The 26,187-nt window shown below is 48.3% G+C and overlaps 1 protein-coding gene across 1 annotated transcript in view; it reads left to right on the top strand.

Annotated features, from left to right (window-relative positions):
• The window catches only part of LOC139748610 (MAP/microtubule affinity-regulating kinase 3-like), a 370,334-nt gene that overhangs the window by 5,203 nt on the left and 338,944 nt on the right, over positions 1 to 26,187 (top strand). Inside the window, exon 2 of the mRNA XM_071661752.1 lies at positions 21,069 to 21,122. Coding sequence (XP_071517853.1) covers positions 21,069 to 21,122 — 54 coding nt within the window. The remainder of the gene's footprint in view (positions 1 to 21,068; positions 21,123 to 26,187) is intronic.

Here is a 26,187-nt window from a genome sequence, read left to right as displayed (position 1 = left end):
GGTCATGCGCACCTAACTGTTCATCATGTATAAATACCCCAGAGTTTTACAAAAAACACCTCCGAACGCCAGTGTTGCGGGGAGATGGTCGTAGGCGTTGTACTTGTTGGATGAACAGTGGATTTGTTCACAGGGGACAACCTTGTGCACGTGTGTTATATGTTCAGTCAAAGAGTCCACTTGTAAGTGCTGCACTTGTGTAATTCTAAGTTAGAACCCGCATTCACTTAAAAGATACGGGAAGACTTTTTGGACTGACCTACATAAGACAGTGATTGTTTGCCTGAGTGGCAAGTTTGGGAAGAGTGTGCCAGTTATATCAGCTCAAGAGCAGAGATTCCCTAGGAAATATCTCGGGGGGGGGGGGGGCATAAATGTCAAGGACCCGAGTCTAGTTTAAAGTGACAGCTGGCACACGTTGGAAACTCCATGGGAACGCGGATGGACTACTTTAGAACGAAACTAAACTGTTTCTCGAAGGTGTAGTGAACCAGTCAGGTTGCACGGCAGAGGACCCTGCGTATTTTGACCAGCTGCATCAAGCAGCCCAGTGGACTAGGCCTCCACCTAGTATACTAGGATAACCTCCTAGTTGTCTTAGCTATAAGGTAAGAGGACAGTGGACTAGGCCTCCACTTAGTATACTAGGATAACCTCCTAGTTGTCTTAGCTATAAGGTAAGAGGACAGTGGACTAGGTCTCCACTTAGTATACTAAGGTTCCATCTAGTTGTCTCAGCTGCAGGGAAAGAGGACAGGTCCCCAAAGCCAGGGTAATTAGGTGTATACAAAGATGGTGGTTAATGTGAGAGGAAGTCATGGCGTGCGGGAGAGGATTGTGGTGATGAGAGGTCATGTGAGAGAGAGAGGCAATGATAAGGAAAGGGTTGATGGAAGTGGTGGTGAGTCACTGATGATTGTGCGCGGTGTTAGGGTTGTGCCGGGAGCCATGCTTAGTGATAAAGGTCAGTGTGAGAATGACATGATGAGCCTCACTGGTGATGGTCGTATTATGTAAATGGGGGGAGGATGGTGATGGTGGTGGTGGTGGTGGAGTGGTGATAGGAGTGAGAGTTCCCGGTGATAATGATGGTGGCCGTGGTACAATGTCGAGAGAGAGAGAGAGAGAGAGAGAGAGAGAGAGAGAGAGAGAGAGAGAGAGAGAGAGAGAGAGAAGCGGGTGATGGTGATGGTGGGGTGGTGATAGGAGTGATGGGAGCTGGTGAAGGCTACGGGTTTGCCCCCCCCCCCCCCCTACCATGGCCACCACCGCACACATCCCTGTGCTTGAGCAACTTCCTTCTACGCTTTCCCTTTCACCCTGGCCAGCCTTATCTGGCTCCGCCGCCACCACCGGGGGACGTAGGACGATCTTTGTGATAAGGTCGGGCGCTCTAGTTCGTGATGATAAGAGTGTTGTGTCATGGGTAAGTGATAAGCTGGTCGGGGAGTTGGGTGTGGGCCAGCAGGTGACGTACGTACGTACGTACGTATACGGGCTTGGGGGGGGGGGGGCACTGGGGCAGGGTATGGGCAAGGTGGCCGCTACCCGACGAGGTCACCACCGCTCACGTCGCCGCCGCTGTGTGCGACGCCCCGAGAAAAACGTTACCTTGGTAACCTCGTCTGTGTGCTGGTGCTTGCATCTGTGGCACAGGTGAGGCCACCACCTAACACCTGGAGGAGGATCTGATTACTCCTCCATGATGGGCGAGTCCAAGTTGGTAATATAGGGGAGCACGGGTACGGCTCCCATGATGGGCGAGTCCATGTTGGTAATATAGGGGAGCACGTGTACGGCTAGTATGCTTCGAGGGGCTGCCCACGCAGGATTGTTTCACTACCCCCGTGTCGTGTGTCAGGCACACAGCAGGTGCGGCAGGGTGCCAGGAGCCACGTCACTTGTGCTGTTCACCGTGCCAGGCACGATGGCTCGAGCGGAATTAACAGTCATGCGTGGAACTCATGACGCCAATTCAGGCGTTCACAAGTTGTCACCCTGCGTCGCTAAAGCGCTGTTGCTACCGCCACACCACCACCGTCACCACCACCACCTGCTGCTGCTGCTGCTGCTTCTGCCGCATACTTTGCACCTTCCTGGCAACTTGAACACGTGTACACCAATGTAAAACTCCCTCCCCGTGAAGCAAGATTTCATATATATATATATATATATATATATATATATATATATATATATATATATATATATATATATATATATGATAACGATTTACTAGCATTTCTAATGGGTGTATGTTCGGTATGCTTTTTTGATGTGAAATGTAGTTGGGATTCGTACGACGGACAGCGATCCCCGCCCAGGTTGGGACAGCCTCGGGAATGGGTGCAGCTCCTGCAGGAACTGACTCATTGTCAGGGCAGGTGTGTTGCCAAGGTTGTAGGTGGTTGTGTGAGGGCAGGTGTGTTGCCAAGGTTGTAGGTGGTTGTGTGAGGGCAGGTGTGTTGCCAAGGTTGTAGGTGGTTGTGTGAGGGCAGGTGTGTTGCCAAGGTTGTAGGTGGTTGTGTGAGGGCAGGTGTGTTGCCAAGGTTGTAGGTGGTTGTGTGAGGGCAGGTGTGTTGCCAAGGTTGTAGGTGGTTGTGTGAGGGCAGGTGTGTTGCCAAGGTTGTAGGTGGTTGTGTGAGGGCAGGTGTGTTGCCAAGGTTGTAGGTGGTTGTGTGAGGGCAGGTGTGTTGCCAAGGTTGTAGGTGGTTGTGTGAGGGCAGGTGTGTTGCCAAGGTTGTAGGTGGTTGTGTGAGGGCAGGTTTGTTGCTAAGGTTGTAGGTGGTTGTGTGAGGGCAGGTGTGTTGCTAAGGTTGTAGGTGGTTGTGTGAGGGCAGGTGTGTTGCTAAGGTTGTAGGTTGTTGTGTGAGGGCAGGTGTGTTGCTAAGGTTGTAGGTTATTGTGTGAGGGCAGGTGTGTTGCTAAGGTTGTAGGTGGTTGTGTGAGGGCAGGTGTGTTGCCAAGGTTGTAGGTTGTTGTGTGAGGGCAGGTGTGTTGCTAAGGTTGTAGGTGGTTGTGTGAGGGCAGGTGTGTTGCCAAGGTTGTAGGTGGTTGTGTCAGGGCAGGTGTGTTGCTAAGGTTGTAGGTGGTTGTGTGAGGGCAGGTGTGTTGCTAAGGTTGTAGGTGGTTGTGTGAGGGCAGGTGTGTTGCTAAGGTTGTAGGTTGTTGTGTGAGGGCAGGTGTGTTGCTAAGGTTGTAGGTGGTTGTGTGAGGGCAGGTGTGTTGCTAAGGTTGTAGGTGGTTGTGTCAGGGCAGGTGTGTTGCTAAGGTTGTAGGTGGTTGTGTGAGGGCAGGTGTGTTGCCAAGGTTGTAGGTGGTTGTGTGAGGGCAGGTGTGTTGCTAAGGTTGTAGGTGGTTGTGTGAGGGCAGGTGTGTTGCTAAGGTTGTAGGTGGTTGTGTGAGGGCAGGTGTGTTGCTAAGGTTGTAGGTGGTTGTGTGAGGGCAGGTGTGTTGCCAAGGTTGTAGGTGGTTGTGTGAGGGCAGGTGTGTTGCTAAGGTTGTAGGTGGTTGTGTGAGGGCAGGTGTGTTGCCAAGGTTGTAGGTGGTTGTGTGAGGGCAGGTGTGTTGCCAAGGTTGTAGGTGGTTGTGTCAGGGCAGGTGTGTTGCCAAGGTTGTAGGTGGTTGTGTGAGGGCAGGTGTGTTGCTAAGGTTGTAGGTGGTTGTGTGAGGGCAGGGGTGTTGCCAAGGTTGTAGGTGGTTGTGTGAGGGCAGGTGTGTTGCCAAGGTTGTAGGTGGTTGTGTGAGGGCAGGTGTGTTGCTAAGGTTGTAGGTGGTTGTGTGAGGGCAGGTGTGTTGCCAAGGTTGTAGGTGGTTTTGTGAGGGCAGGTGTGTTGCTAAGGTTGTAGGTGGTTGTGTGAGGGCAGGTGTGTTGCCAAGGTTGTAGGTGGTTGTGTGAGGGCAGGTGTGTTGCCAAGGTTGTAGGTGGTTGTGTCAGGGCAGGTGTGTTGCCAAGGTTTTAGGTGGTTGTGTCAGGGCAGGTGTGTTGCTAAGGTTGTAGGTTGTTTGTCGTCGCTGGAGTCATGCGGGTGTGACCAGTTTGGTGGGAAGGACGTGACGCGCGGCGCAGTTGGCAGCTGGGTGGCGGGCGGTGCTTGGGGTCAACACGGCCCAGCATACAAAACCCCTTTTCATCACACATCGGTCAGTGCCAAGTACAGCCTCGTACTTATCTCATCTGTAATGCCCTCACACACACACACACACACACACACACACACACACACACACACACACACACTGGACATAACACATTATGTTCACCCAACTTTGCTCAGCCACAGTTATTCTTTGTCACACTTTCTGCTGTTTGTTTTTTTTCTTTTCCTAGATAGGACCCGGATCCATGATATGCGGATATGTAGGTTTGCTGTAGTGTCATTATTCACACATGATATTTACGAGTTTTGGCTGGGCAGGAGTTTGTCTTGCGTGTTTGTACGGGGGATTAGTGTGGCTTTGCCAGTTCGAGACAGATGTAGTGTTGTCAGGTTGGAAGAGGAAGGAAGGAGTGAGGGGGGGGGGGGGGGTTGATTGGTGTAAGTTTTCAGAGAGATGTTCTGCACTGACGACGGAGTGGAGATGGTGGAAGAAACACGGAGGTCAGCACAGACTCCTTCTACTTACGGGTGTTTGACCCTAGGGATCGGTGTTACATATCCCATATGGCCCCACAGTGGTCCCATATGGCCCCAAAGTGGTCCCATATGGCCCCACAGTGGTCCCATATGGCCCCATAGTGGTCCCATGTGGCTCCACAGTGGTCCCATAGTGGTCCCATATGACCCCATAGTGGTCCCATATGGACCGACAATGGCCCCACAGTGGTCCCATATGGCCGCATAGTGGTCCCATATGGCCCCATAGTGGTCCCATATGGACCGACAATGGCCCCATAGTGGTCCCATATGGCCCCATAGAGCTCCCATATGTTTCGAAGGGTTTAGTACAAGAACGACCAATCCACAGAGGAAGACAGGCAGTCGAATTGGCAGGGTAGAGAGGATGGATGTGGTACGCTCTCATACCAGCAGCACAGTTAATGATGGGCAGGAATCAAGGAACCCGTCCGTTCTGCAGTGCTTGTTGTGTAAGCGATGGGGAGGAGGAGCATCATATGATTGTCGTGGTGGTGGTGGTGGTGGTGTGTGTGTGTGTGTGTGTGTGTGTGTCTGGCTGGCGGTGGATTTTACGAGAGTATGGCGCTGGTATCATTAGTTTTACTTCCAGTGTTATTTATTTATTATTTTTTTTTTTTTTTAGTAGTAGTACGTCAGCGGCAGGTTTTTGTGCCGGCCGACATCATCACAAGCGTGTTTACTGTGTTAACTCACAGCTGCAAAGCTTCACTTTTTTTTTAAGTTATATATATATATATATATATATATATATATATATATATATATATATATATATATATATATATATATATATATATATTTATATATAGTGGTTTTGAGGTGCTTCAGTGATAGAGTGGTTAGCGTTGTTGACTTCTTACACACTTGGTCGGGTTTGATCCCCGGTGCGGGCGGACGGCCGGCACGAAGCCCACCCTTGTGTTCCTGCTTTTTTTTTTTTTTTTTTCGTTGTTAGATAAATTGGTACTAAGTTGGGCTGGGGTAAAACACCACAGCTATGACAGGCCTAGCCAGCTGACAGCTCGTAACTTGGCTCGAGTCTCCCCACGGAGTGGCTGGGGACATGGCCCTGGCTTTGAGGCCTACCAGGGACAGACCCTTAGATTTTACATAGAGGTTTTGATCACATGGGCTGTCATGGTACTTTAGATTTTGCCAATGCAAACTTTGTGAATCTGAAGCAGTAAGAATACATTAGACGCATTGGCCCTCTTTTTTTACCACACCAGTTTGCAATAATTGAGATCTAATGGTCGTTACCCGAGTGTTTGCTTTTATATGTGTAGAGATTTGGTTTATTGCTTCGTTGGCTTGTACAAAAATACTCTACATTGGTGTAATTTAATAGCTGTGTCACATTGTCCCATGCCAGCGTCCACCTTAAAAGCTTCCCTCTACCTACGGCTCCCTGCACCACAAGACTTCCTCCACATTCCACTTGCCTCCGTAGGTTTCCTCCCAGGCTAACCATTTCCGTCGCCGCCTCAAACTTTCCCCGGCGGCCGGTCCCTTCTATTGTTATCCCCGCGCTGGATATTAAAACCACACCACACCACACCAGGCAGACGGACTGAACCAGTCGCCAAGACGTATACCAAACCGTCATCACGTATCAGGGGTTAGACAGAAAAGTACACACTTCAGGCGTTTGTCCAGGAACCGGCCGGTTCACCAGGTGTCATGATGAAAGGTCAGTGGTCAATGGAAGGTTGTGAGGTGATAAAGCAAGGGTGGCAGTGTTGTTGACACTGATGCGTGTCTGGGGTGATACTCCCGGGTGTATCAAGCTTACCTTGACCACCTAGGCCTGGGTGAAGGTAGACTACTTCCCCTGTTGTTGACTGCTGCTCGCCGCCGCTAAACCCTTGATCCACAAATGAACACGTAAAAGGTCACTGTGTACAGGTACTTAAAAGCTTTTATTGTTACAGTCGGGCGGTTGCTGGGTCGAGGAGGAAGGTGGGGAGTGGGTGGTTCTGGAAGATGCAGAGAAGGAGCTGCTGCTGTGGAACAAAGGCGTGTGGGAAGCGGTGGAAGATCTGAGGCACAGGCGGATGTGGACGTTAGGAAGGCTTGATTAAAGCAGGAAGCAGGGGTAGAACATTGGAAGTATTGTTCCATGTGGCATCGCGTCTTAGGTGAAGGAAAATCGTAGGAGATGAGGCACCACGAGTGTAGAACTCGCCCAGCACTGCACAGATGGGTTATTGAGAGAGGTAATCACACACACACACACACACACACACACACACACCACACCACGCACCACACCACGCACCACACCACACCACACCACACCACACCACACCACACCACACTACACACACACACACACACACACACACACACTCACACACACACACACACCAAAGGTTAAGAGACGGCAAGACAAATTTAGAATTCTCTCCCGTAACGCAGAAATAATAATCACAGATTGCATTCACGTATACCAAGAGAACGTTTGTAGTTAGTACATTTGTGAGTAGTGATACCCCCCTGTCCCACGGACTGGTGTTCGAGTCCCAGAAAGAACACCTGGCTCGGTTAACTCTGCTGGTCGTCCTTTTCTTTCTGGATTCCTTGATGGTTGGGTACCAGACTTGTGGCCGGGGCGTTTGCGTGGGTTATGTTGATAGCACAAAGGAAGGGAAAGAGTTAAAACTCTCTCCTACAGTACACAGATGTTGATAATAACATCCACACCTTCATCTGGGCACAAAGACCAAGCCAAAACAGACCCACCCTTTCACCAACGTCTCCAGATATAGACTCTGTGTGCGCGCGCTCCCACGCACACACACACTTACTCTCCCACCTTTGCACACTTGTTCATCTCCCGCTGAATATCAGGGGACAAGGACTTTTCTCAGTGTTGATTTTCGCTTGGAAAACCTGGTAGGATTGTGTGGTAGTGTTGCAAGCTGACAGGTTGTGCAGTATGAGCGGCATTACTTGTTACTGAAGATGTAGAGGTGAGGATAACTGGAGTGGGTGTGACTGTGGGCCGGCCGGCCGGCCCCCTACAGCCCTGGGGACTTGCAGGACGAGTCCCGCCCGGCTCCTGTCTGACCTGTGTTACTCGAGCTGCTCTTGACGGCCTCATGTTGCTCAGATTTCGCCTGAAAGTTACCTTCCACCGTTGCCAGGATTCACAGTTGCACCAGCAGCAGCACGACATTATATTCCTAGTGGAATCACATGGAAGGTGGTCTTTGTTTGTGTGATCGTTGCGTTTCTCGCACGCTCGAGTTGTGTGGTAGCAGCAGTGGTGGGCGCCAGGTGCAAGTTACATGTCTCTTGGTACAACGATACAGCGAGGCTTTGTGGAAATAGCGCCGCTGTGTACGTGTTTGGGCAGTCTGGGGTGGAGTGGAAATGGGCATGTTGTGTTGCGGGAGCCAGCGCGTGTGAACTGCCTCTAGATTCGCAGGTTAAAGATGTGTTGGTGAAGCTGGCCCGCCCCGCGCGGACCTAGTTCTTCCTCTGTAGGCCCGGTCCCGGCCGCGGGGAGGCACGCCCCTGACCGGAAGTCTGCTACCACCCGGAAAATCTCTGACGGTGTGTATTGAACAGCCGTGGAGGGAGGGGCTGTGGACACTCGGATCATTCTTTCATTTTCCTGCTACGGAGTTGTGGAAGGCATTTAAGCTAGGTGTGTGGAGGAGCCATGGAGGACAGTGTAACTCAAGTTATTCATCCATCCTCTTACTGGAGAGCCGTGGAAGCCATTGTGAACTTGAACAAAAGAGCCGTGGAGGGCAGTGTAATCTTGGTGAACATAGGAGCAGTGGAGGACTGTGTTCACAGTGACATTGTTCCACACTCCTGCTGGAGGTAATGCTGATGCAGTGTTCTCCTGGGCTCTGGGAGAGGTTTGGGGGTGCGTGGACCCGACGATCCCAGGTCACCGTCATGTGCAGCAGGAGGAGGAGGAAGGTGGCGGATGGAGGAGAGAGAACGGGGGGAGGAAGACAAGGGGCAGGAGGCGGGAGGGTTGAGATATACGTGATAACCATGATCCAGGCTGAGACTAAAAGCAGTTTGCTCTCTTCTTCCATGAATGAAAGTCTGTGTTACTCGAGGGATTTTGTGGGTAAGCATGGGAAGGGACCAGGATATGTGCGCCACATGGCCAAGATATAAGACCAAAAGCTGCTGATGCCATTACTTCTTTGTGGCCCAGCACTTGAGTGATACCGACATGCTGAGACAACCGGCTGAAGCATATGCTGTTTCTCTCTTCATTAGAATATCGTTGAGGCGTTTTAGAGCAGTGCCCCGGGTGTTGTCACACTCAGAATGAATAACTGTTTGCCAGAAAAAAACACAAATGAATGGTCCGAAATTTGTTGTTGACATTTGTGCGAGATAATGGCGGGCGGGACCGGAAGGGTCATGAACCCCTGGGGTGGCGAAGGTCTCCACCACTTGACCGGGCGGACTGGTGAGGCAGGCGGCGGCGGCCCTGGACTTGCGGCCGGTAAGTGGGGTGGTGGAGGACCTTCGCCCCAGATTATGCTCGTCTTAGTGACGTATTGACTCCCACAGATAACATTATGTAACCAACACTCTCTATGAGGGTAAGGTAGAAGTGACGTGATTTACACAGGACCTGGCGCTTCAAAGCATCCATTGATGGAAGATTCTACATTTCTCGTAACCTCGAAGCATGGGATATTTGCTCGAGATCTTAGGAACTGTTAGCTGGAGATTGGAGTTAACCACCATGGCAGACATGACCGGAACACTGGATGATGACTTTAACTTTGCGGTTGGTAACCCATTAGAAACGTGACTGGATGATACAGCTGGGTTATCCTCTTTCGAGTGTCGATAATCTTTTCTATTACGACTCGATCTTTATTGAACGCACTACTTGTTTGCTGACGGTACCATCCTAATTACCATTACAATAGGTAACTTCATATCTACCGATACTGTTCTCGACTTGACTGTAGGCAGTCTCGCGTCCTCCTGCCTCCTGTAGAACATCTACCTCCTCACTTGATGATATCTTACCCATACCCAGGTGTTCAAGGTTGCTTCTTCTGTACTCTGTCATATATCCATCTGTATTTTCTACCTTCGCCTCCTCTCCCAGGGCTGTGGTTCTACATACATTAGTAACATCTGTTGCCCACCTTTTGGATCTTGAGTCTCCCTATCTTGAAGCTCATAATATCTCTAGCCTTTATTTTTATTACTCTTGCTCTGTTTGATATATTTTCCTCCCGATTCCTTGAACTGTGCAAACAAGAAAATTCGATAGTTGTACATCCTGCCTCGAGAAATTGTTTTGATCACTACCACATGCGGGAATCCTTTGTGCAGGTGATTTTGTTATACACTTCAAGAATTTGTTAGGCTTTGCTCTGGATGTTCCTGGCGGAGTCGAGGCTCCTCCTGTATCCCACCTCAGCGATCTGCAACAAATTGGACAGCCATCACAAGTTCCCGGCCGTGTGCACAGTCTCGTTCCTTGTGTGTGGCCTCTTGGACTGCCTTTCCTCTTGACCAACACCACTTTGGTGGACGGGATGCATCCAGATGTGCTGAACGTATAGCTGAGGGTTATCTTGACCTGGATGGAGTCGTCGTCTTCCCTATCTTTCTCCCATCAGTCATGGTTTAAACTGCTCCTGCTCTGATGCCTGTCACATCAGAGAAAGAGCGTCTTTTAGCCATGAAACCCCTCCCTTCCCTCTGAATCCCACTCTCGTTTCATATTCCGGCTCATGGTAATCGTTGCCAGACTGTGTATCGTAAAGTCAGGCATACACGCACAAAAGACAGTCTGCTGATTTGACTTATAGTGTTGAGCTTTTATGGTCTTTAGCTAGAGTTAATTTCCAGTGACTTTCAACCCAGTCAGAGTACAGTTAACTCCCCTGCTGATAGAATTACTCTGATCAGTACCTTATTGTTTTCTTACTGCTCGGGTGGTTGCCTTTGTGGCCTCCTTGCTCATTTCTTCTTGCCTAACGAATGCCCTTGCTTGCTTTCCTCACGCGGGGTCTTTCGAGTATTCAACCCATCCACAGGTGGGCACGGCATATGGCACAGGTGGCATACGTAATTAAGTCGTAAGGGATTGTGCCTGTGAGTCGCCTCTGATCCTTGCCCGCCTATTTCGTGTGTAAAATCCCAGACATTTCCATCTTGGAAGCATGGCTCGGTGCATCACTAAGAAAGGTGGCTGTTCCGACCCTTCCAACTGTAGCCACCTTTGTTTTCCCCAAGTCGTGGGAACTCTCCTGAACTTACATTCACACACACACACACACACACACACACACACACACACACACACACACACACACACACACACACACACACACACACACAATCCCATACCTTTCTTTCCGATCACAAGTATGGCTCTCATGGTGCAAGGTCAACTGGTTGTCTCGTGTGTGTTGTGACTCACCTCTGCTCCTCCTCCCTCTCTCTTTCTCCCTCTCAGGGATTTGGGTAAATCTTCAGTCGTGTCTCACGGCATCTCCGAAGCATTTGACAAGGTGCGCCAAAATTCATTTCTTTTTCAACTTCCTTTTATTTTTTAGCTGATCTTTCTGTCATGGTTCATAGCTTCCCCTTGTAGTCCACCCATTGCATTTGTCAGTGATTGAGTGATTATCCATCTTAATGTCAGCAGTGGTGTTCATCCAGGATTTTGCCATTGTTGCAGTCTTTTTTTTTTTTCCCCATAGATGATCTTTCTTCAACCCTATCTACTTTTATGATAATGATTCCACCCTACCTCGGCTCTCTCTCTCTCTCTCTCTCTCTCTCTCTCTCTCTCTCTCTCTCTCTCTCTCTCTCTCTCTCTCTCATATACGTTATGTCGCGCTGAACGCATCTCCTGTCGTAATTCAGACTTTGGCAGGACCTGAAAAAGGGCAAGCAGTGACGTGGTCAAGTTCTTTGACGATTAAACGGAGAAATTTCTCTCAGTAATCAATCATTTCTCTCGGGTCATTCTCGCAATACCAGAGTTCAGTCCTGTACTAACGTACATTTTTAGCCAGACCATATTTCCCGTATTTTTCTGGAAACCCCCACGTACTCAGCATCACAAAAATCTGTTTTCCCGGAAACTTGGCGTGTGGTATAGATGCCTTCGACCGTTTCATGTGAACAGCTGCCTCTATCGACGGGGGGTTTATTCGCCCCAGTGTAGAATACAATTCACATATTTATGATGGCTCTTTCTCCAATTATGTTGTTAGCCAGACTGGAATCGGAAGCATTATGTGTCATGAATTCTCCATGTGTTACCTCGCTTTATCTGTCCGTCTCTGTTCGCCTTGGGTGTTGCTGGTCTTATAATTTGCCTGCGTGTCCGTGCCACCAAAGGCCTGCTGGACCCGTGGCACGCACCTGGCAGCTGGTTTCCATGGTTGTCTGGATGGAGACTGGCAACACGAGGGTCGAACTGCGCAGCTTTGGCATTTTCTTCCTTCTCTCCTCTCAGCCTTTTTTTTCTTTAATATCGTTTACCTTCGTGAGCCAGGTTGACACACACCTGGAGAGCTCGGATTAATATCTCCCTCTCATCCGATAGGGGTCGTGGCAGGGGTATTATATTTTACCCCTGTCAGGCCGGTCGTCGAGGCTGGGGGGTGGGGGGGGGGGTGGTGTAATATCAAGGAGATGGCAAGGGCACCCCATAGAAAGGCTGGAGGTTGGGCAGCCAGCACTTGAGAGCCACTCGGGTCAGACTTAGGCCCCATGTGGTGGCCAAGCTGCCCTTGATCTTAATCACAACTCTCAGCCGTAAACACAACAACGACATCCTTCTCCCCGAGACCTCAGTTCTTCCTTCCTTCCTTGCTTTCAGCTTCCGTCCCAACCCTCTCACCTCACACATGATTGCGGCCGTCCCCTTAATACTGCTTCGTCTCAGACTCTCTCTCTCTCTCTCTCTCTCTCTCTCTCTCTCTCTCTCTCTCTCTCTCTCTCTCTCTCTCTCTCTCTCTCTGGCGCTACTTCGCTAACGCGGGAAACCGTGTTTATATATATATATATATATATATATATATATATATATATATATATATATATATATATATATATATATATATATATCCCTGGGGGTAGGGGAGAAATGATACTTCCCACGTATTCCCTGCGTGTCGTAGAAGACGACTAAAGCGGAGGGAGCGGTGGCTTGGAAATCCTCCCCTCATGTTTTACTTTTCCAAAAGGAGGAGCAGAGAAGGGGGCCAAGTGAGGATTTTTTTTTCCTTTGAGGCTCAATCATCTGTTGTTGACGCGACCTCGTTAACGCGGGAAATGGCGAATATGTATGAATATATATATATATATATATATATATATATATATATATATATATATATATATATATATATATATATATATATGCGCTCATCCACCCTCCTCATCTCCCAGAGTCCAGAACTTTCCCTCCCAGTGTGACCTAGTCGACATCCTGGACTGAACCTTTGTCCCGTCCCAGTGCCCAGTGTTTTCTCTCCGGCCAGCCCCAGCCCCTCTCTCCTGAGGACACACTGCACCAGATTACGTGGCAGTTGGGTAAGTGGAGCTCCGTGATTTTTCCTTTAACGTCGCCTCCTGTTTACCTGAAGGGCCTCCCTTTTCCCCGTGCAACGCAGCGTGTTGGGATACCAGGGCTGCTGCTGGGAGTTCTCTCCATTGGCGTTGTGCGAAAATAGTTGTGGTATTGCCGAAAGTGCGGGTTCTGTTGTCTGGAATTAATGTAAACGACCAGAGGGGAAGTACATTGTCTATACACCGAAAAGAAATGTGTGATTTTTTATAATTGAAATTGTTTGATAACATAACATGAACCGTTTTATTGTTGTGAAATTTTTTTTGAAGGTGTAACGAGGTTGGCAGTTACGGGTTGTGACTTCCTGGGACGCCGAAGCCAAAATGGACCGTTAGCTGGGTAAACAAAGGCAGCGTTATCAACTTTCCTCTATGAGTTCAACTTGGTCGCCCGGTGGACGTTGTTGTGAGATCACGTATTGTAAGCGGGCGTGTGGGTGAGGCGTTGCAGGGAAGTTGTAGACAGCGAGGAAGCGCAGGTCCAGGCGGGACAACTGCAGGCGTGGTGGGCAAGGTGCAGGAGAGGCAGAAGGTAGCGATGCAGGAAGGGAGTTGGAGATGACAGATTTGGGAAGGGCGGTGTAGGCTGGGATGTGTCTCAGACGTAGCAGGGGAGGTGCGAGCGATGCAGGACACGCGTTGTAGAGGGGGAGTTCAGGTGTGGTGGTAGTGGGGTGGGGGGAGTGAAACTACGGTGGGGCACTTAGGAGGGAGAGGGCAGGTAGGTGTAACGGGGGGGGAGGTGACATCTGTAGCAGGGGAGGGTGGAGGGTGGGGTGAGTACCTGATGGTGGCCACCGGTGGCAGGTGACGTGTGAGGACCAGGAGGGAGTGTCGGCAGCGGTGGTGGTGGTCTTGATGCACCTAGCGGTCGTCCCACTTACAGGTTGACTCTTATGGCAGTCAGTCAGTGTGAGTCATGCACCCCCCTTCCCGCTCCACTGTGCATGTCACTCCAGCCAACCTAGTGCTCCACCCTCTCTTCATGGTGCTGGATCACGCACGTGCTGCCCCCTATAGGAGGTGATTGCGGTTATATCGTCCGTCATACAGTTCACGGTGATGTGTCAGTGAGTGTCAGCCGGGCAGCGTTAATGACAAAGTGATCCGTTCATCATGCCTCTCTCTCTCTACCCCGCTGTTTTCTTTGCTTTCTTTTGGTGGGGCTTGGGCCATCTCTGCTTGTTTCGTGTCCCCACCTGAGCGTCATTAACCTTACTAATCTGGTGATCCTTCATGTGCTCTGTTGTCGTGCATTACCCTCAACTGCCCCTTTGTGTACCCCACATACCACATCGTCGTCTTCCAAGACAACACACCATGCCATCCCTTGTCCCATCCACTCAAGGTATAACCGTCCCTCCCTCCTATTGGTGTTATAATTCATCCGCCTTGAGGCGCGCTGCCTCCTACAGGCGCGCCGCCCAAGCCGATCTATATATTCATCTGAGCGGGCCCAACTCTGGGTCCTGGACGGTACTAGATGCAGGCGACGCAGGGAGCAGCACCACAGAACAGGCTGGCTATTGTGGTGCAATACCCTGGTGTTTGTCTGAGCAACCTCCAGGAAGATTGTGGCTACAGACTAATGCGTGAGGGCTCCCTGCCCCTATATAGATTCGTGATGGTTGGGTTGAATGATGGTGGGTAATGGTCGGCGGCGATGACCCACACCAGGTTTATCGTGGAGCCGGTGGGCGGGGCGGGGCCGGGCCTGGCCCCCCAGCACCTCCACGCATGGGCCGTCTCTCTTTAATCTGGGAATGGCGGCAGCAGGAATAGTGTGTGGCGGGTCAGACGGTGGGGAGGTGCCCCCTGTCGTGACGTGGTACATCTCAGGTGGGGGACTATGTGTACGTGGCGGACGGGAAGGTTCACCTACACTAATGGCTCAACATTCAGCTGGCTGGAATGGAGACGGGTGTTGTCTGTGACACGACAGGTGGGTGTTTGTTGTGCACTAGCATTCGCTCACCGCCATCGATCAAACGTGAGCTGCCCTAGGTTGGGTTTTGACCAGGTTAGGCTCAGGTAATGGCGGAGTGCAGTCGATTAATGACATGGATTGGTTGTCAGTTCGTAAATGACGGTGATTTGGAAACAAGGTGGTGGTAGAGAAAGGGCTGCTGGTACGGACGAATGACGGGAGGAGACGAGGAGTATGTGAAGGGTATTGTGACGAAGGAGTGGTTGGCGTAGGAGTGTTCCTTAATGGTTTCTTTAAGGTTTGACCTCAGACACACAGTGAAAGAAGACCGGGATATCACTATAATGTGGCAGGAAGCAAGCAGCTCGAGTCTCGTGAGAGAGAGAGGGACGGGTGGATCAACGTAGTACCCAAACTGTTGCTAGAACACCGAGGTGAGAGAACTGTCGAGGCAAACTGTCTCCTGCTTGGTAGTGAGATTGTATTAGTGTTCATGGGTCAGGCAAAGTATTATAGACCATGAAATGTGTATATTAAACCTAGATTAGATTGCCCATCATGATTTGGGCACCACACTTGAGTCGTAAAAGATTTCATAGAGAAGGTCTGGAAGAAGGCAACAGATGGTACCGTGAATAAGAGCGCTGAAGTTAACTGTGTTAGGTCAGAGGCGGTAAAGTTGCTCTCCCTGGACAAGGGAAGATTAAAGGCAGACTTGATTACATCCTTCAGGTGTCTTGATCAATTTAACGAGGTCATTAGTGAACAGTTCTTTGAGAGGTACGAAGAGCGATCAGCCAGACATCACTGCTAGAAATTGATAAGGTAAGATGGTGTTAGAATAGATTTGAAAGACTTGCTTTACTAGTGTCACAGCTGTGGCTCACTGAGCTAAGTAATGAAATGGTCAATGCAGACGATAGAAAGAATGTTTTATCTGTTTTCAGATAATTGAGAAATGTCAGTAGATGGGGTCCAGAACTCCTCCCTTACCGTACACGTAGTTAATTACATACACGAACGTGTATGCCTGATATTGTCCACTCAGAAATGCATACCTCGGGGTGAAGTTAGAACAGAGTCACACAGATGTCGATACGTCCTTTCTTACATAGATTTTGCGTCTGACGACTCCCTTACCCAACTGGTGCTAGTTCTGATGATTTTCGGGCAGTATTTGGTCATCGACAGATATACAAGACTGTGCCATGTTTTTTGTCTTCTGGGCGTCCCCACTTTACATATGATAGAAATTTGATTGAATATCTCTTAACATCACTACAGTTTCATAAGTTTGTCCCTGATTTTATGATGCCCATGTTTACGGCCTTCGGTAGATTTCTCCCGAACTTTAATATCCTTCTTGGGAGAGCTCCGCAGGATCATATGTATTTTTAGATGGCAAAGATCATTCATTTTATCTTTCGTTACCTGGAGTCTCGTGATGTCGACTGATCTCACCGGAGGAGAGAGTCGTTGAGCTCATCGTACGTACACTATGAACGTTGCGAGAGATCCTCCTCGTCGTAAGCACACTCGCTGAAAAAGTCGCTCGGATAACCATCACGTTCCAACGCCTCTGCAAATTCCGGGAAATGGGAGATCGTATAACGTGGAAAGCACTGGAAGCCAGGGATCATAACCTGCATGTAAACACGGTCCGTGGTGGGTCTGACGGACGGGCAAGACCGTACATTACGTCCATACTGAAGGCCACTTACTGCTTTAGGAAATATTTGGGGAAGGGCAGCGTAAAAGTCAGGTTGCCATTTCTGTTTAGCTTCCCATCAGGTGTAACAGGATAGCCTCCCCTAGAGATGTACCTACAAGCCAGCAGAGGTTGCACACACACACCACACATGAAAATGAGAGCTGCAGGCAGTATCGTATATCGTGTTTGAACCAGGACCCTCGCGAGGGAGGCGTGGTCGTTGACCGAGCTTTGAGGGTGTGGGGGGGATAGGGGATATAGAGGAGAACCTCCACGAAACCAGCTTAACCCCTGGAGCAGAGTGGTACCGACCCACCCCTGGGTCTTATGGTCTAGGGGTAGGGGGTCACGCTTACATAACCAAGGGTCGCACCGTTGTGCCCTGCGAAAACTCTCTTGCCGTTTTGAAGTATTTGAAACACCATCATTTAGTATGTGAAACACCATCATTTATTAATGGAAACACCGTCATTTAGTAAGTGAAGCACCATCATTTGATATGGGAAACACCGTCATTTAGTATGTGAAACCTCCATCATTTACCTTGTGAAACACCTCCATTTACTATGTGAAATACCTCCGTTTACTATGTGAATCACATCCATTTACTATGTGAAACACATCCATTTAGCATATGAAACACCATCATTTAGTATGTGAAACACCTTCATTTAGTATATGAAACATCCATTTAGTATGTGAAACACCTCCATTTAGTATGTGAAACACCTCCATTTAGTATGTGAAACACCTCCATTGAATATGTGAAACACCTCCATTTAGTATGTGAAACACCTCCATTTAGTATGTGAAACACCTCCATTTAGTATGTGAAACTCATCATTTAGTGGTCTGAACTTGATAAGTCCTCCATCCTTGCCATCAACAGGTGACAAAACTCACCATTTATTATCCAATGCTTTGTTGGCTGGCTGACACACAGCCGTGCATCTACTATGGACGTGGTGTTAAAGATGAAAAGAATGACCCCATTTGACTGTATGTTTCTATTTACCCTCAGTATTGTTGGATTTATTTTAAACTATATTGCATTATGCAAGTAAGGAGTATTGTACTTTAAAATAATACCTTATGAATGATGAAATATATATTTTCTCTCTGTCGGAAAAAAAAAGTGAATGTATCCTTGAAGTGATTTTCTCGACCGTATCAGTTTTGATGAGAGTGACATGATGCAGCAAAGCTGTTCTCTGTAAACAAACATGATCGGTACACTCGTCTCGGCCAGTGAGAAGGCTTTTCCGACGGTATTTATCCTCCCTTGCCAACTGCAGATTGAAGTCATTAATTTCTTTTTTTTTTTCTTCTGAAGTCGACTCAAGGTTCATAAGTTTTCGTTCTGGTTATTCAGCTGGCGTCAGATACAATGTAAGTTTTATTATGACGGTAAAGAGTGTAATTGGCCGGATGGATGAGTTGGTAGCTTGTAAACTTAGCAGGGTAGATGCCTTGTATGATAATGACGCCGATAGATTGTTGTGTTGGGGAGAATATAGGGGCTGTGAGGTGGTGTGTGTGTGTGTGTGTGTGTGTGTGTGTGTGTGTGTGTGTGTGTCTTTATGATGTGGCAGCGTGGGGCGGTGCATGTGCTGTGTGACATGAGGTATATTAACGTCTGTTTTCATTGTTCGCCTCTGTGCTCCACACCCTTCCTGTGTGCCGCGTCTCGCCATGAGTGCAGCCGTTTATAGAATTATAGTTTATTTGTCGATTATTCTCTCTCTCTCTCTCTCTCTCTCTCTCTCTCTCTCTCTCTCTCTCTCTCTCTCTCTCTCTCTCTCTCTCTCTCTCTCTCTCTCTCTCAAGCATAATGTGGCCACTGCTTTTAATAGGGTGTTGACGGGACGGTCCTACGTAGGCTTGGGTGGGAGTTGTAGAAAACTTTGTGGAATTTTTCTTCATTCCTTGGAAGACGTTTGGCATTCATGGGATGTGTTCGGCCGTGAATCATTTCCCCAGTGAGCCAGTTCGTGTGGGCTGGGGGGGGGGGGGTGATCTCAAATCTCTGGTGGGTGTTGTCATGTGGGTTGGTTCACATGCTAGGAAAAAGGACCGGTCCCCAGCTGCTGAAGAGACTCGGGCTCCTCCTCCAGTGTGGTGGACTGTTATGAGGACCTCGTTGACTGTACTGCTTTGGTGGACTTGTCAGGGAGAGTATGGTTCCCAGCTGCTGGAGGGCCCCGGGGGGTCGTCGTCGTGTATTGTAGCGCGCTAATAGCTTGAGAGGACCCATATAGCTCTGCCAGTCTGCTTGACATGTAAGGAAGAGTATGGGTCCCGACTGTTGACGGTGCGCTGGTTGCTTTGGAGGGCGTCTCTTGCTTGTGCTACTCCGGTTCACTGCATTACTAAGTCCCTCTTGATTGAATACGTTTGCATTGACTTGGCTTTAAACAGGTTACGTCTGCCTTTAGAAAAAAACAACTCTCTTGTTGATGTGTCAGCAGGAAAGCCAGGTTTGAACGCCATCTGTGGACATAGTTGCTCGTGACGTGGACTGCCGTTGTAGATGGGGGGCACTGTTGCTGTATCGGGCGTAGACTGAACTGCTGTTGTATGTGGCCTGCGCTGCTGCTGTGCCAATAGGTTATGCTGTATCCGGCATAGGCTGAGCTGTATCTGGCGTGGACTATTTCTGTATCTGGCGTGGACTCCTGCTGTATCTGGCGTGGACTGCTGCTGTATTTGGCTTTGGATTGTGCTGTATCGGTATCTGGCGTAGACTGCTGCGGTATCTGGCTTAGACTTGTACTATATCTGACTGTATTTATGCTGCATATGCAGTTGGCTGTCTGTATCTGGCGTTGATTCCTACTGTATTGAACGTTGACTTCTGTGTTTGACGACTCTCACTGCATATGGTGCCGACTCGTATTGTATCTTAGCGTTGTCATCTGCTGTATCTTACCGCTGACTTCTATTGTATCTGATGACTCCTCCGGTACCTGGCGTAGACTCCTGCGTCAGTGTTGGTTGCCTCCTGTGTTGTATGTCTTTGATTCCTGCTGTATGTGTGGCGGCGACTTGCGCTGCTGTATCTGGCGTCGGCTCGTACAGAGTTTAGTACATATGATACTTCAAACCGCACAACGGCCAGAGTTATCAAAACTAGTGTTGTACGTAAAAGTTTGACTTAGTGATTTAAAGGGGGTGTTTAGCACTTAATACATACATACATACGTACGTACGTACATACATACATACATACATACATACATACATACATACATACATACATACATACATACATACATACATACATACGTACGTACATACATACATACATACATAGATATACATGTATTTTACATATGTGTTTGTGTTACCGGACTCCGACTATCTTTAGTTTCGCCGCGATCGAAAAGTCGCCTTCAGCGAGGCTGTATCATCATCGTCTTTTGACGACCTGGCGTATAGTCTCGATGGAGAACTTGTCACTTCAAAGGAGCTCATCATTTCCCTGTTACTGAAGGTAGCGTAGCCATAGGCTGCAGGAGTCCCTGGACAAGAGGTTCTGGGTGAAACCAGGAACGTTTCTGAGAAAGGCTTTTTAGGGTAGTTAGGATTAGATCAGTGATATATATATATATATATATATATATATATATATATATATATATATATATATATATATATATATATATATATATAAATACACGCGCGCAATATTTGTTGGGTGATAGGCCTTTTTTCCCTCCAATTTCTAGTTTTTTAAGTCGTGGCAGCAATTCATCTTTTACATAACATGTGTTGTGAAGGAATGTAGATATTTCGGCATTAGTATTTCCCACACATTTTTTCTCCCCCCATGTGATATGAATCCGGTATGTGGACAAGGGCAAGGTCCAGAGATCGGTACACACTCCTTCCTCCCACTGTTAAAGAATTGTCATTTATAAGATGGGAAATACATCCAAACCTGTTGATTACTCTTGTATTCATGTTGAATCAGTTGCAACTAACTATTTGACAGTAACTAATGTAATTCCCCCCACTGCTTTTGGAATACTGATGTCATTGAATTGCATATTAATACCTGTTAAAAGAATTCTAATGCTTAACTGTTATGTATAGAATTATTTTTTTTTTTTGTATTTTGTTTAAATGATTTTCTTTTTCAAGTGTCCATATTGGCTGCAGTTATTTGATCCGCATCGTGCTTACATTTGTCTTGCAGGTGAGTGACAGCAAGGCGTCGAGCAAGGCCGCCGAGAAGGGGCACCGAGCTAGGGTGAGGAATGATTTTCTTCCTGTGTGCACCTGTATCCCGTGGGGGCTGCGCATGTGGTGTTGGTGTCCTCATCCCACGCTCCCTGCTGACACCCCGTGTGACGCCAGGCTTGTAGTATGAAGTGCGGGATTGGTGGTGCCACGTGCCTGCAACACACCCACGGCTCACACTCGGACAGTCTGTCTGTCTGGATTGTGATACGTGGGTGTTGCAGTCTGACGATTGGCACAGCAACCTCAGACCCACGGTTCACTCTCAAGTCACCCTTGTCCAGGAGTGTCAGCAGTCAGTGATGCTGGCGTCCCCACACGCCATATTCACAGCCCTTACCGGCTAAATAATCTCTCATACTTATTTCTTGTAGATGTGAACACTTAGAGCCTCCTCGAATGGATCTGTCTGACCTGAAGGTATTTAGATGGGAGCGGCAGAGGAGGGCTGTAGCCAGCTCTCTGTATTTACACAGCAGATTTTGGGGTAGTGAACGAGGGGTCAGGGTGTGGTGGGGGCCTTCGTTGGGAGGATGGTGATGGGTCTGGAGGGCCGGAGATGGGAACTGACTTTCCCTCTTTTGAGTATGATGGTACGACTCCTCACCCTTGTGACGCAACACTTGGCCAAGGGGCAGGAGCATGGAGAGGCCAGATGACTTGAGAACCTGATGGCGTATGACGAGGTTAGCTGCTGGAGGACAGGTGTAGGATCCTGAAATCCTACCCAACGCTAGGTCTTCCGAGTACTCGCCTACTCACTTCCGCCTCACTGTGAATGTTCTCTAGCTATTTCTCTACCCATATATCTGTCGGCCTGTCTGTCTGCTTATCCATGGAGAAAGGATAGTCAGACAGAAGGCTCAAAGGCCCGACCATGATACCTACGGTTCGTACCATCGTACTGATAACTTGGAGGAGTGTGGTAGTCGAGTGTAGGTAGAAGCTGTAGTTGGCGAGGTAGCGTCGCCCTTGTAGAAGTATGATCAGCTTCCACGGGTCGGGAGCCAGTGAGGTTCTTCACGACCCAGTGTACTGTGCTGACACAGTTATTGCTTCCTTTTTTTCCAGCTTTTTGTAGATGCTTGTCTATTGTATGCATAAATTAGATGGTAGTGATATCATATTTTTTCCGTATTTCATATGTACCTATGTATATAAAGTAGCACTTGTAGATGGATTAGTCGCTTGCAGGTGGAACCATGAGGAAGTTGAAAGGCGTTCTGAAAGCAGGTGGGTGAGGGAGGTTGTGGAGCCGAGGCACGTGTGTGTGTGTGTGTGTGTGTGTGTGTGTGTGTGTGTGTGTGAAGAGTGAGCTTTTTTGCCATGCAATTTTTTAAGCTTAACTGGCAGATGTGTTGCCAAGGTTACCTCACTCCATCTGTTATACTGGTCCACCAACCGTGACAGACTTCTCAGAAACTCTTGATTGACATCAGCCTTATCTTGGATGTATCAGGTGTGTGTGTGTGTGTGTGTGTGTGTGTGTGTACGCGCGTGCACTTCTTCTTGATCAGCTGCAGTAGTGGCCATCTTTGGCCGCTGGTTGTACGTTATGTCTTAAGATACTGTTATAAAGTTTTATTTTTATTTTATATTATTATTATTATTATTATTATTATTATTATTATTATTATTATTATTATTATTATTAAAGTGATCAAGTTTATCATAACAATAAGTGTAGCATATGATAACTTATTAAAAGTGTAAGTGCGCTAACCTGCACAAGGCGCAGTTGCATTTCTGAGGGTGAGCAAGTCATCCGTTAGTTGGGTGTGTGTGTGTGTGTGTGTGTGTGGCTGCGGGCGGCGCCCCAGGTTGGCCCCTCCCGTCCATTTACCACTTGCACTCACCAACCCCACGTTTGGTTGTACGATTTTTCTTTAATCACGCCCTCTTTCAGGAGATCTCGTTGTTCCTGCTGTGGGAACAGCTCGCGTCTCCTGTTCGTTACTGGGATTAAGGCCAAGTTTATGGTATCTTTTCTTGATGTCTGAAAGGGTGGAAGTGTACATGTGAAATCCCATTGTCTCTGCTTTGGGTGGTTCCCGCAAAGGCTGAGGCTTAAGCACAGGCGTCAGGACACGTAGGTAGGTGGGTAAGGGTGGGCTGCAGGAAGGGACCTTCCAAGGTGTGAGCGTTGCTGCAGCTGGCGAGGAGGATGGTAGAGCCATTAGCGTGAGAGTTGCAGTGGACGCCATAAGTGTACCTGTTGAGGCCACTGTCTTGCTGCTCCTGAGTAGCATTTTGCTTCACATGTGTTGAGCTGTTGTCCTCACTCCCCGTGGACGAGTTTGGGGGTCGTCCTGAAGTTTTCACGGTTTGAACGTAGCACACAGAGGAGGGCGGGGTTGATGGAAGCGAAACCCCGGAAATGATCTATGGACGGCCTTTTGTCCGGCGTCGTCATTTCTTACTGATCCACCGTCAGGTATGGCCGCTACAGGGTTGAATAGTCTTTGATTGGCAGAAATTTCAAAAATCGTCGTATTGGGAACTACTGAGCAGACTGGACCAAAACTTTACAGAACTTTACGAAGTTTCCTGTTTTTTTTGTTGGAGGTCTGATTTACAATATGGCCGCCACAGTCCATTTACATTTTAAAAAACCCGGGGCCAGCTTAGCTTCCTTAAATAGTCATGTTAGCGATACAGGCTCACCTTTCATGATGTGACCCTGTTTTAATGTTGATGGCAGGAGGGGAGGGTGGAGGACGACGAGAGACATAGCGAAGTGCAACAGCTGTTGACAAGAAATTGCCTTGGAATGATAATTTTGACCAGGTAATTGAGTGTGGTAGTTGTGAGAACAATGACAGGGATGCCAGCATGCCCGCAGTAATTGCCAGAGGGCGTCTGAGCTGCTGATGTTATAAGTGGACCGGGGTGTGTGTGTGTGTGTATGTGTGTGTGTGTGTGTGTGTGGAGATGCTGGCACCAGCAGCTGCCGTGGGAGTTGGAGCAGCGGAGGCCACCCTGTTGGTAGGCTTCATTATGGTGCCTCGGTGATAGTACCAAGTGGTGGCGCTGCTCGGCCGTGTGGTATAGTGGCGGGCTTCCTCGTGTGGCATGGTACTGTACAACGCGGGTCATAACGTAGCCTAGCGCTCGAGTAGAGTTCATTGGCGCATCACTTCCAGAAACTGCTTACGGAAAGTAACTGCCCGAGTTGATGATCAGGTTCTGGTCATTAGACTATCCTGTACATGTAGTATTTTGATCTGCAGAACATCTGTATATATAGCCATTGATAGGCTGGTCAGCAGACTGTCTTGTACATATGGCTCATAGTGTTGTGGTCTGCAGGTCATCTTTGTATGGTTAATGATAGTCAGGTCAGCAGAATGCCCTGTTCATTTGGCTAGTTGCAGTCTGGTCAGGAGACTGTCCTGTCCTTTATATATGGTTAGTGATGGTCTGGTCAGAAAACCATCCTGTATATATGGTTACGGATAGTCTGGTCAAGAAATCATCCTGTATATATGGTTACTGATAGTCTGGTCAAGAAACCATCCTGTATATATGGTTAGGGATGGTGTGGTCAGAAAACCATCCTGTATATATGGTTAGGGATGGTGTGGTCAGAAAACCATCCTGTATATATGGTTACTGATAATCTGGTCAGAAAACCATCCTGTATATATGGTTACTGATAGTCTGGTCAAGAAACCATCCTGTACTTGAGGTTAATGATAGTCGGGTCAACGAACCATTCCTTATATATGGCTGGACCGCTTGCGTAAGGGTTAGTATTTCCAGCAACGTTGGTTTTCGTACGCGGAGCACCCCGGCAGTTCGTTACCCCAGCTGTTTACGTTCTGCCGGTCATTCAAAGTCTTTCTCACATGATGTGTTGCCCCTGGGTTATGGCTATCGTCGTGTGTTATGGCGTATAGGTGTTTGTTATAGTATGGCTGTGGTCGAGATCCCCTACAGCCTGGGTCAACAGAGGGGTCTGGTCTGCTGACCACTGTGTCTCCTCCACCGTTACCCAAACGCCGGGGTTAAGACGCGCGCGCGCGCACACACGGCGGCGTGTCCCGCCCACCGGCTCCACTCGGTAACTCACCTGCCGGGCCACGCTACTCGTGTTGGCGGGCCGCTGCACCAGAGGACCAGTCTGCTGCACCTGCTTCCTGCCAGCTAGATTTAAGAAGATTAAGGTTCAGACGCCGGCGGTTGGCTTCGGTCTTGCATTAGATTATAACCATTTTTCCTCAATTATTAAATTATATAATCCGACCCTCTCGTGTTTTTTTTTTCTAATTTTCCTTAAGAGGGAACAGAGAAGGGGGCCAGGTGAGGATATTCCTCAAAGCCTCAGTCCTCTCTTCTTAACGCTACCTCGCTCACGCGGGAAATGGCGAATAGTTTGAATGTGTGTGTGTATATATATATATATATATATATATATATATATATATATATATATATATATATATATATACACACACACACACACACACATATACACTTTATTGCCGTTTCCCGCGTGAGCGATGTAGCGCCTGGAACAGACGGAGAAAGGCCCCATCCGCTTGCATCATTTCTCTGTCATTTGTAATGCAGTCCACTGAATATTATATACTTAGTGGGTTGGAGGTGTAGTCTCAGGATCGTGTGGGCGACGTATTAATCCTAGAATCTTGCACACCCTCGGCCTTGGACTCCGTCATAAAGACGTACCGTCACCCGTGTATGTGAGGTGTGTGCGCCACCTTGAAGTAGTAATGGTCGTTGGAGGTTAGTAACGACACGTTGGTCATGACATACAATATGACGTATTGACGGTAAAAGCCCTCAAATTTGCCCCTCCATTGTGTCATTAATTATTATACGAGTTGTGGCTTTTTACACGTGACTTGCCGTTGTAACAGTGATGAATGTTTCATCATAAGCCATCACGTCTCCCTCCTGACATATTAACTCATTAGTTAGGAGCCTTTAAGTGTGCTTGGCTGTGTTTAGCATGTGCAGTATTTTCATGCCATCTCGTGTCGTGTTGGCTAGGTGGTAATTCACGGGTTACAAACCTATATATTGGTCCTGTGTGAAGGAGAGACGAGTTGTAT

This window comes from Panulirus ornatus, chromosome 5, assembly GCF_036320965.1.
Source record: "Panulirus ornatus isolate Po-2019 chromosome 5, ASM3632096v1, whole genome shotgun sequence".
NCBI lineage: Eukaryota > Metazoa > Arthropoda > Malacostraca > Decapoda > Palinuridae > Panulirus > Panulirus ornatus.
This window is presented reverse-complemented; position numbering and strand designations above follow the sequence as displayed.